At 52.1% G+C, this 11181-nt stretch overlaps 1 protein-coding gene across 1 annotated transcript in view; it reads right to left on the bottom strand.

Moving 5' to 3' along the window:
- Positions 1-1301: 1301 nt before the first annotated feature.
- Positions 1302-11181, bottom strand: part of ST6GALNAC5 (ST6 N-acetylgalactosaminide alpha-2,6-sialyltransferase 5) — a 100392-nt gene continuing 90512 nt past the window's right edge. The window contains exon 5 of the mRNA XM_072127180.1: positions 1302-5784. Within this exon, the coding sequence (XP_071983281.1) occupies positions 5556-5784 (229 nt within the window). The 3' untranslated portion in view covers positions 1302-5555. The remainder of the gene's footprint in view (positions 5785-11181) is intronic.

Here is an 11181-nt window from a genome sequence, read left to right as displayed (position 1 = left end):
CTGTGATCACAGCAGCATCGGCAGGTTACTAAGGTCCTGTGATCACAGCAGCATCGGCTGGTTACTTAGATCCTGTGATCACAGGATCTAAGTAACCAGCCGATGCTCCTGTGATCACAGCAGCATCGGCAGGTTACTAAAGTCCTGTGATCACAGCAGCATCGGCAGGTTACTAAGGTCCTGTGATCACAGCAGCATCGGCTGGTTACTAAGGTCCTGTGATCACAGCAGCATCAGCTGGTTACTAAGGTCCTGTGATCACAGCAGCATCGGCAGGTTACTAAGGTCCTGTGATCACAGCAGCATCGGCAGGTTACTAAGGTCCTGTGATCACAGCAGCATCGGCAGGTTACTAAGGTCCTGTGATCACAGCAGCATCGGCAGGTTACTAAGGTCCTGTGATCACAGCAGCATCGGCAGGTTACTAAGGTCCTGTGATCACAGCAGCATCGGCAGGTTACTAAGGTCCTGTGATCACAGCAGCATCGGCAGGTTACTAAGGTCCTGTGATCACAGCAGCATCGGCAGGTTACTAAGGTCCTGTGATCACAGCAGCATCGGCAGGTTACTAAGGTCCTGTGATCACAGCAGCATCGGCAGGTTACTAAGGTCCTGTGATCACAGCAGCATCGGCAGGTTACTAAGGTCCTGTGATCACAGCAGCATCGGCAGGTTACTAAGGTCCTGTGATCACAGCAGCATCGGCAGGTTACTAAGGTCCTGTGATCACAGCAGCATCGGCAGGTTACTAAGGTCCTGTGATCACAGCAGCATCGGCAGGTTACTAAGGTCCTGTGATCACAGCAGCATCGGCAGGTTACTAAGGTCCTGTGATCACAGCAGCATCGGTCGCTCTTTATGCTGTGAGAGAGGAAGGGAGTTGGAAATGTTATGAGCTTGTATGAAGTGACTTACCTCCGCTGTATTTGTGTTATGTAAGGCATTTGATGATGACTACTTCCCCATCAGGTAGGTAGCACATGAGGATTTACCAGCCGCAGCACCGAGAGCCTGAGCTCACAGGACGAGTTCATCTGCTCGGGGGTCGGGAGTCAAACCCCAACAATCAATTACTAATGTCCTGTCTGATTTATAGCTCATAAGTTACTGAAAATCCCCGTTTTTGGACGGTTTAGGTTCAGTTTCTTATATTAACAGGTGAACGACGTGAACTGAACAGGAGATTCCATTTATTGGACCGGTTTCCCGGTTCAGGTCAAATCTTTCACCTGCTAAACTAACAGAACCTTCTGCACGGTGGGACCGCAGCCTCCGCAGGAAGAGACGAGACACAGAGAGAAAAGATTTCACCGTTTATTTACAGAAGGATCAAGAAAACTAACGAAAATATATTCTGAAAAGAATCTGTCAGAACAAAAATCACAACCAACGAGACGATCCGGGAGAAGCCTCGGTGCGTCCCACCAGCGCCGCAGGGTCCGGGGGAAAGGTTCTGGCTCCGGGAGAAGCCTCCGTGCGTCCCACCAGCGCCGCAGGGTCCGGGGGAAAGGTTCTGGCTCCGGGAGAAGCCTCCGTGCGTCCCACCAGCGCCGCAGGGTCCGGGGGAAAGGTTCTGGCTCCGGGAGAAACCTCGGTGCGTCCCACCACCACCACCAGCGCCGCAGGGTCCGGGGGAAAGGTTCTGGCTCCGGGAGAAACCTCGGTGCGTCCCACCACCACCACCAGCGCCGCAGGGTCCGGGGGAAAGGTTCTGGCTCCGGGAGAAGCCTCCGTGCGTCCCACCAGCGCCGCAGGGTCCGGGGGAAAGGTTCTGGCTCCGGGAGAAGCCTCTGCGTCCCACCACCAGCGCCGCAGGGTCCGAGGGAAAGGTTCTGGCTCCGGGAGAAGCCTCTGCGTGTCCCACCACCACCAGCGCCGCAGGGTCCGAGGGAAAGGTTCTGGCTCCAGACTTTGCCTTTATCATACAAAGTTTTGTAAAAGATTTCAGTCCATTTTGTCAACTGGGAAAAAGCCTCAATGCAAATCCAGTCATTCACCCGACCAGAAGAGGAAGCGAAGCCGACAGCTTGTCCATCACTAGGACATCTATAGGGTCATCCACAATCATGTGTCACTCCTGTATCCTCCTCCATCCTCCTGTATCCTCCTGTATCACTCCTGTATCTCTCCTGTATCCTCCTCCATCCTCCTGTATCTCTCCTGTATCCTCCTGTATCCTCCTCCATCCTCCTATATCCTCCTCCATCCTCCTGTATCCTCCTCCATCCTCCTGTATCACTCCTGTATCTCTCCTGTATCCTCCTCCATCCTCCTGTATCTCTCCTGTATCCTCCTGTATCCTCCTCCATCCTCCTATATCCTCCTCCATCCTCCTGTATCCTCCTCCATCCTCCTGTATCTCTCCTGTATCCTCCTATATCCCTCCTGTATCCCTCCTGTATCCTCCTCCTTCCTCCTGTATCTCTCCTGTATCCTCCTATATCTCTCCTGTATCCCTCCTGTATCTCTCCTGTATCCCTCCTGTATCTCTCCTGTATCCCTCCTGTATCCTCCAGTATCCCTCCTGTATCCTCCTGTATCACTAATGTATCCTTCTCCATCCTCCTGTATCCCTCCTGTATCTCTCCTGTATCCTCCTCCATCCTCCTGTATCTCTCCTGTATCTCTCCTGTATCCCTCCTGTATCCTCCTGTATCTCTCCTGTATCTCTCCTGTATCCCTCCTGTATCCCTCCTCCATCCTCCTGTATCTCTCCTGTATCTCTCCTGTATCCCTCCTGTATCCCTCCTGTATCCTCCTGTATCTCTCCTGTATCCTCCTGTATCTCTCCTCCATCCTCCTGTATCTCTCCTGTATCCTCCTCCATCCTCCTGTATCCCTCCTGTATCCTCCTGTATCTCTCCTGTATCCTCCTGTATCTCTCCTCCATCCTCCTGTATCTCTCCTGTATCCTCCTCCATCCTCCTGTATCTCTCCTGTATCCCTCCTGTATCTCTCCTGTATCCCTCCTGTATCTCTCCTGTATCCTCCTCCATCCTCCTGTATCCTCCTATATCCCTCCTGTATCTCTCCTGTATCCTCCTGTATCACTAATGTATCCTCCTGTATCTCTCCTGTATCCTCCTGTATCCTCCTCCATCCTCCTGTATCACTCATGTATCTCTCCTCCATCCTCCTGTATCCTCCTGTATCACTAATGTATCCTCCTGTATCCTTCCTCCATCCTCCTGTATCACTCATGTATTACTAATGTATCCTCCTGTATCCCTCCTGTATCCTCCCGTATCCCTCCTGTATCCTCCTCCATCCTCCTGTATCCCTCCTGTATCCTCCTCCATCCTCCTGTATCCCTCCTGTATCCTCCAGTATCCCTCCTGTATCCTGTATCTCTCCTCCATCCTCCTGTATCCTCCTCCATCCTCCTGTATCTCTCCTGTATCCCTCCTGTATCCCTCCTGTATCTCTCCTGTATCCCTCCTGTATCCTCCTCCATCCTCCTGTATCCTCCTATATCCCTCCTGTATCTCTCCTGTATCCCTCCTGTATCACTAATGTATCCTCCTGTATCTCTCCTGTATCCTTCCTCCATCCTCCTGTATCACTCATGTATCTCTCCTGTATCCTCCTGTATCACTCATGTATCTCTCCTCCATCCTCCTGTATCACTAATGTATCCTCCTGTATCTCTCCTGTATCCTCCTGTATCCTTCCTCCATCCTCCTGTATCACTCATGTATCACTAATGTATCCTCCTGTATCACTAATGTATCCTCCTGTATCACTAATGTATCCTCCTGTATCACTAATGTATCCCTCCTGTATCCTCCCGTATCCCTCCTGTATCCTCCTCCATCCTCCTGTATCCTCCTCCATCCTCCTGTATCCTCCTGTATCCTTCCTCCATCCTCCTGTATCACTCATGTATCACTAATGTATCCTCCTGTATCACTAATGTATCCTCCTGTATCACTAATGTATCCTCCTGTATCACTAATGTATCCCTCCTGTATCCTCCCGTATCCCTCCTGTATCCTCCTCCATCCTCCTGTATCCTCCTCCATCCTCCTGTATCCCTCCTGTATCCTCCTCCATCCTCCTGTATCACTAATGTATCCTCCTGTATCTCTCCTCCATCCTCCTGTATCCCTCCTGTATCTCTCCTGTATCCTCCTCCATCCTCCTGTATCTCTCCTGTATCCTCCTCCATCCTCCTGTATCCCCCTCCATCCTCCTGTATCTCTCCTGTATCCTCCTATATCCCTCCTGTATCCTCCTCCATCCTCCTGTATCCTCCTCCATCCTCCTGTATCCTCCTGTATCCCTCCTGTATCCTCCTCCATCCTCCTGTATCTCTCCTGTATCCTCCTATATCCCTCCTGTATCCTCCTCCATCCTCCTGTATCCTCCTCCATCCTCCTGTATCTCTCCTGTATCCTCCTCCATCCTCCTGTATCCTCCTCCATCCTCCTGTATCCCCCTCCATCCTCCTGTATCTCTCCTGTATCCTCCTATATCCCTCCTGTATCCTCCTCCATCCTCCTGTATCCTCCTCCATCCTCCTGTATCCCTCCTATATCCTCCTGTATCTCTCCTGTATCCCTCCTATATCCTCCTGTATCCTCCTCCATCCTCCTGTATCACTCACTCGTGTATCGCTCATGTATCTCTGCAGTGAAGGTCACATAGAATCTAAACCTTTTACCATTTTGCGCTTATATATTGTATTATCTCTTTTAGCTCTTCGGTCTCCATTTCTCTGACATTTGGCTCCAAATCACCAGTAAAAATAGAGATCAGGTTGATGTAAGTAGTAAAATGTTCCCTTAATAGGTGATAACTTGGAGATCAGTGGAGCTTTGACTACTGTGACCACCACCTGAGGATGGGGAATAGGATTTGGGTTTTAAGTGGGAGATTCCACTCTATTTATTTTCAGTGTGGTAGACGGGTGATAACTGATGACTATTAATATTCAGGCTTCCCGGAGCCACCACTAGGGGGAGCTTACGTTACAATGTTATCATTAAAGGGTTTCAAGACTTGGAGAAAAGTGACTTTGTGCAGGAAACTGATAAGAACAAAGAAACTAAAAAATCCTTCCCCTAGACTTCCCCTATTCCCGCGCTGTCGCCCCCGTTCCTCCCAGTTTTTGCCCGGCTGTCACTGGTGACATTCAGTTTGGCCCTGGTGACCACATGAAGCCAATCAATGGTCTCCGCTGTCATGGATGGTCTTGACTATTGATGACATATGAAACGGACAATTATTGGGTAATGTGGTGATCTGGGGCCTTGTCTGGTCTGATGGGACGGGAGCAGCAGTGGTGGAACAGAGCACATTCACAGAACAGATCTGTGCACAGGAAAATAAACCTGGCTCTGACTACAGTAAGGAGACCTCAGGGGCGACACTTTGGTCTCACATTTGGACAGTCAGTGATCACCTGCTAGGACCCTACACGCCGGCCCCGACACCCATCCTGCACATTCGTACTTCTCACGGCTACATCCTAACAACCTCCTCCAGCCGAGTTCTTCATGGCCGCCTCCCTCAGGTTCTGCTGACTTGTTTTCGGGCTTGGGTCACCCGTCTCCTCAGAACATCGGCTTTATGAGGCTTTGCCTTCCAGAATGTGACGGTTTCCAGTCCGGTTGATAAAAGTTGATATTAAAAGTCCGCGCCCAGTTGGCGAATACTTTCTTCTCTGTGATGAAGCGGTGGTGGCTTCCTTTACGCCCTCGTTCGTGAGAGATGTACATGGTACATTCGTCTGGTCCCAGAGGTTCGTAGTAATGGTAAGGTACTGACGTGTGGTTGGCTGCCCTGTGGAGGAGAATAGGGGGGAAGGTTACTATGGTGATCTTTATTTTTGTAAAATTTTGTATGTGTTGAGAACACTAAGACGCTGCGCTACAACGGGTGTGACCACTGGAGCAGGAACCAACCGAAACGTGTGTGACCAGGACATCCAGACCAGTATGGGGCAAAGCGTAACTCCAATGCCCTAATGATTCTTACCAAAGTGGAATATCAGATCCCATATTGTGCTACTCGCCCTTTTCGGTCCAGAGTTATTGCATTTTCTGTTCTGAAGCTACTTGTCAGAAATCTTCATCAGCCGTGAAGTGGGCAGAGACTAACCTCTTCCTGTATCTGTGCTGAAGCTGAGTCAAATTTAGTCAGCCCGCAGGTCACATGATGTCTTGTGTTCTCTTATTAAGTAATTTGGCATTAAATTAACTGAACACTGCATATTTTACATACAGGACCTTATAATGACTCACCTGGAATCCTTTATCACATGGAGAAGCATGTAGTAAGTAGTAGAAACCAGCAGTTAAAGTTATAGGAAATGTATTGTATGTGCTTTGGTTAACCTCCCCCTGCTATGCAGAATGTGTCTGTAGAGCAGAAATAGGGGGAGGTGCTGCAGAGGAGTGAATGACACAGTATGAGGTGCAGAGAGACCGAAAAAAGTTCTGCAGAATCACAGGCTGGGATTGGATGACTGATGGGGGGAGACCCGGGAGACATTTTACCTTACTATTCTATAGACTTATGTACACATACAGCAGCAGACACTTGGCTACACACACTGTCACATGATCTTCCCCTCTTGCCACCAGAGTGAGCAGGGAGCAGCACAGGAGAAATCAGCAGAGCCGGGGGACACAGCTACTGCAGAGCCAGGCTAACCTGAGGAGGATAGCAGAGAAACCTGTGCACATTGGGGATGTCCGTTATATGGAGATGAGGATCACGAGGCCGTTACCTCTGAGTAGTCCCAGCATTGATGAAGGGGACCCATAAAATGTACAAAACACCATAAACTGTGACCGCGGAACATTTCTGCAGAACGTAATTGTACATTTCTTTATCCGGAAAGTGCGGGGATAGAATTCTCAGCGAGTGAGGAGTCTGCAGCGGGTGACGAGTCTGCAGCGGGTGACGAGTCTGCAGCGGGTGACGAGGAGTCTGCAGCGAGTGACGAGGAGTCTGCAGCGGGTGACGAGGAGTCTGCAGCGGGTGACGAGGAGTCTGCAGCGGGTGACGAGGAGTCTGCAGCGGGTGACGAGGAGTCTGCAGCGGGTGACGAGGAGTCTGCAGCGGGTGACGAGGAGTCTGCAGCGGGTGACGAGTAGTCTGCAGCGGGTGATGAGTCTGCAGCGGATGATGAGTCTGCAGCGGATGATGAGTCTGCAGCGGGTGACGAGGAGTCTGCAGCGGGTGACGAGGAGTCTGCAGCGGGTGACGAGGAGTCTGCAGCGGGTGACGAGGAGTCTGCAGCGGGTGACGAGGAGTCTGCAGCGGGTGACGAGGAGTCTGCAGCGGGTGACGAGGAGTCTGCAGCGGGTGACGAGGAGTCTGCAGCGGGTGACGAGTCTGCAGGCAGATCCGGAGTCTATTCACACCGATCCGGGAGCGAGACGCGACATCTGTCTCTCCCTCTAATGGAGTCACAATATTAGAGAGAAGCAACAAAACTGCCAATTATTTGTAGAAATTGGGTGAAAAAGCTGGAAATCCACTTCTCAGTTGAGGGTTTTTGGTTTGTGGTTGAAATTTCTGGATAAAATCCCCTCTGACCTTTATAGGTAAATGTGAGATTCTCTAATCGGGTAAAGGCAAATGTCTAACTGTTCAGTTGAAATGGAATTAGAATTGTTATGTAGACAGTCCTCCTTATCATGCTGCTGACATTTATCTTGTGCGTGTGTTTTCTGGAGTAGCAGCCCCGCAGTTCCCAGCATACGGCCAGGAATTCCCACCTTATGTCACCACTACATTAATGGGCGTGGAGACTTGTGAAGGGGGCGTGGCCAGCAGTTGAGTGCCTACAGGCAGAGCCCGTCCAGGCACAGGCTATGGTACAATTCTCGCCATTCTCTGCCATAGAAGTGCACCCCCATTGCAGTTACCTGCCCGGACTTATCAGGAGGCCGTAGCCTTCCAGCAGGGGGCGCAATCTTACACTGGCAAACTTGGTGACCACATCTGATAAATGTCCCCGTGAGACCAAGACGACAACTAACAATTTATCAATACTACGTCGCTATTTTGTGGCTCCAACAACTTGTGTAGTCAGCGGGGGAGGGGTTAGGTGCCCCAATAACTTGTGTAGTCAGCGGGGGGAGGGGTTAGGTGCCCCAATAACTTGTGTAGTCAGCGGGGGGAGGGGTTAGGTGCTCCAACAACTTGTGTAGTCAGCGGGGGGAGGGGTTAGGTGCTCCAACAACTTGTGTAGTCAGTGGGGGGAGGGGTAAGGTGCTCCAACAACTTGTGTAGTCAGCTAGGGGAGGGGTTAGGTGCTCCAAGAACTTGTGTAGTCAGCGGGGGAGGGGTTAGGTGCTCCAACAACTTGTGTAGTCAGCGGGGGGAGGGGTTAGGTGCTCCAACAACTTGTGTAGTCAGCGGGGGGAGGGGTTAGGTGCTCCAACAACTTGTGTAGTCAGCTAGGGGAGGGGTTAGGTGCTCCAAGAACTTGTGTAGTCAGCTAGGGGAGGGGTTAGGTGCTCCAACAACTTGTGTAGTCAGCGGGGGGAGGGGTTAGGTGCTCCAACAACTTGTGTAGTCAGCGGGGGGAGGGGTTAGGTGCTCCAACAACTTGTGTAGTCAGCGGGGGGAGGGGTTAGGTGCTCCAATAACTTGTGTAGTCAGCAGGGGGAGGGGTTAGGTGCTCCAACAACTTGTGTAGTCAGCAGGGGGAGGGGTTAGGTGCTCCAACAACTTGTGTAGTCAGCAGGGGGAGGGGTTAGGTGCTCCAACAACTTGTGTAGTCAGCTAGGGGAGGGGTTAGGTGCCCCAATAACTTGTGTAGTCAGCTAGGGGAGGGGTTAGGTGCCCCAATACCTTGTGTAGTCAGCAGGGGGAGGGGTTAGGTGCTCCAACAACTTGTGTAGTTAGCAGGGGGAGGGGTTAGGTGCTCCAACAACTTGTGTAGTCAGCTAGGGGAGGGGTTAGGTGCCCCAATACCTTGTTTAGTCAGCTAGGGGAGGGGTTAGGTGCCCCAATACCTTGTGTAGTCAGCTAGGGGAGGGGTTAGGTGCCCCAATAACTTGTGTAGTCAGCTAGGGGAGGGGTTAGGTGCCCCAATAACTTGTGTAGTCAGCTAGGGGAGGGGTTAGGTGCCCCAATAACTTGTGTAGTCAGCTAAGGGAGGGGTTAGGTGCCCCAATAACTTGTGTAGTCAGCTAGGGGAGGGGTTAGGTGCCCCAATAACTTGTGTAGTCAGCTAGGGGAGGGGTTAGGTGCCCCAATACCTTGTGTAGTCAGCTAGGGGAGGGGTTAGGTGCCCCAATAACTTGTGTAGTCAGCTAGATAGGGGAGGGGTCTAGGATTTCCAGCAATTAATGATGGCAGCTAGAGGAAGGGTTAGGTTTCTAGGCAGCTGAGAGAATAGTTGTCCCCATGACTAATAAAGGAAGATAATGAAGGGGTTATCTACTGATGTGCCATAACTAACCCAGGCAGGGAGGTGAAGGGGTTAAGCTTTCAATATCCCAGCCACCAGTGCAAGCAACCTGGGGAATGGTTAGGTGCTCCAGCATCTATGGGAGGAGGCAATAGATGTTTCAGCAACTAGTGCTGGTAGTTAAAGGGGTCGTCCCTCGTTGTCAAATTAATGTGATTGTATGATGAGAAATGATACAATATTCCAATACACTTTCTGTATCAATTCCCCAGGGTTTTCTATATCTCTGCTTGCTGTCATGTAACGAGCCGCGCACCTGTGTGATATATAACGAGCCGCGCCCCCTGCGTGCTCTGACGAGCCGCCCCCCCTGCGTGCTGTCACGAGCCGCCCCCCCCCTGCGTGCTGTGACGAGCCCCCCCCCCCCCTGCGCGCTGTGACGAGCCGCCCCCCCCTGCGTGCTCTGACGAGCCGCCCCCCCCCTGCGCGCTGTGACGAGCCGCCCCCCCCCTGCGCGCTGTGACGAGCCGCCCCCCCCCCCTGCGCGCTGTGACGAGCCGCCCCCCCCCTGCGCGCTGTGACGAGCCGCCCCCCCCCTGCGCGCTGTGACGAGCCGCCCCCCCCTGCGCGCTGTGACGAGCCGCCCCCCCCCCTGCGTGCTGTGACGAGCCGCCCCCCCCCCCCCTGCGTGCTGTGACGAGCCGCCCCCCCCTGCGTGCTGTGACGAGCCGCGCCCCCTGCGTGCTGTGACGAGCTGCCCCCCCCCTGCGTGCTGTGACGAGCCGCCCCCCCCTGCGTGCTGTGACGAGCCGCCCCCCCCCCTGCGTGCTGTGACGAGCCGCCCCCCCCCTGCGTGCTGTGACGAGCCGCGCGCCTGTGTGATATATAACGAGCCGCCCCCCCCTGCGTGCTGTGACGAGCCGTGCGCCTGCGTGCTGTGACGAGCCGCGCCCCCTGCGTGCTGTGACGAGCCGCGCCCCCTGCGTGCTGTGACGAGCCGCGCCCCCTGCGTGCTGTGATGAGCCACGCCCCCTGCGTGCTGTGACGAGCCGCGCGCCTGTGTGACCAGGGTCAGATTTCTGTCCGCTGAAAGTAAACAATGAAGCTTCCTATAGCAGGACAGCAAGCAGAGATCTAGAAAACCCTGGGGAATTGATACAGAAAGTGTTTTCAAAAATTGTAGAACTTTTCCTTATTTAAACAATATCAGTTACTTGATGAAATGGGAATCTCTAGACAATGAGTCAGGGGGGAGGGGCTTGGATGTTGGATGTGTTGGGTTTTTATTGGTACAATTCTGGAGTATAATTTCTGGAATAATTTGAATGCAGTTGTTGTTGGGGCCGTGCTCTTCATGTGTGTATTCAATTCAAGAAGGAGGAAAATGATCTCAATGTAAAGTTTAGTATAAAGGTCTATAAGGTACGAGAGCGTCCGTGTTATCTGATCGTCCCCTCCTCCTGCATAGACCCAGGACTGTCGAAAAACAGGGGGAACAAAGATGCAGCTCCCCAGTAACATATCAAAGGGCAGCACTGGGCAGGCACATCCCCCCTCCCAAAGTCAGGCAAATGTGACTCTAGTCATTCCACATGAGAAGAGTCAAGTTTAGAGTCTGCAGGGGTATTGTCACATCAGACGCCTCTATCTTTGGTTCTATAGCACCTAGAAACATGCTGCTGGTGTCATATTAAAGATAAGAATCTCATCTTTTAGATACAAGTCTGTGACCTACAGAAGCAGAGATACAGATGGTGATAAATTGGCAGGGACTGGATCTTTACCTGCAGCTTAGCTTCCTGTATCTC

The sequence above is a fragment of the Engystomops pustulosus genome, chromosome 10, assembly GCF_040894005.1.
Source record: "Engystomops pustulosus chromosome 10, aEngPut4.maternal, whole genome shotgun sequence".
NCBI classification, from domain to species: Eukaryota; Metazoa; Chordata; class Amphibia; order Anura; family Leptodactylidae; genus Engystomops; species Engystomops pustulosus.
Note: the sequence above shows the minus strand (reverse complement) of the source record. Positions and strands in the feature narration are given on the sequence as shown.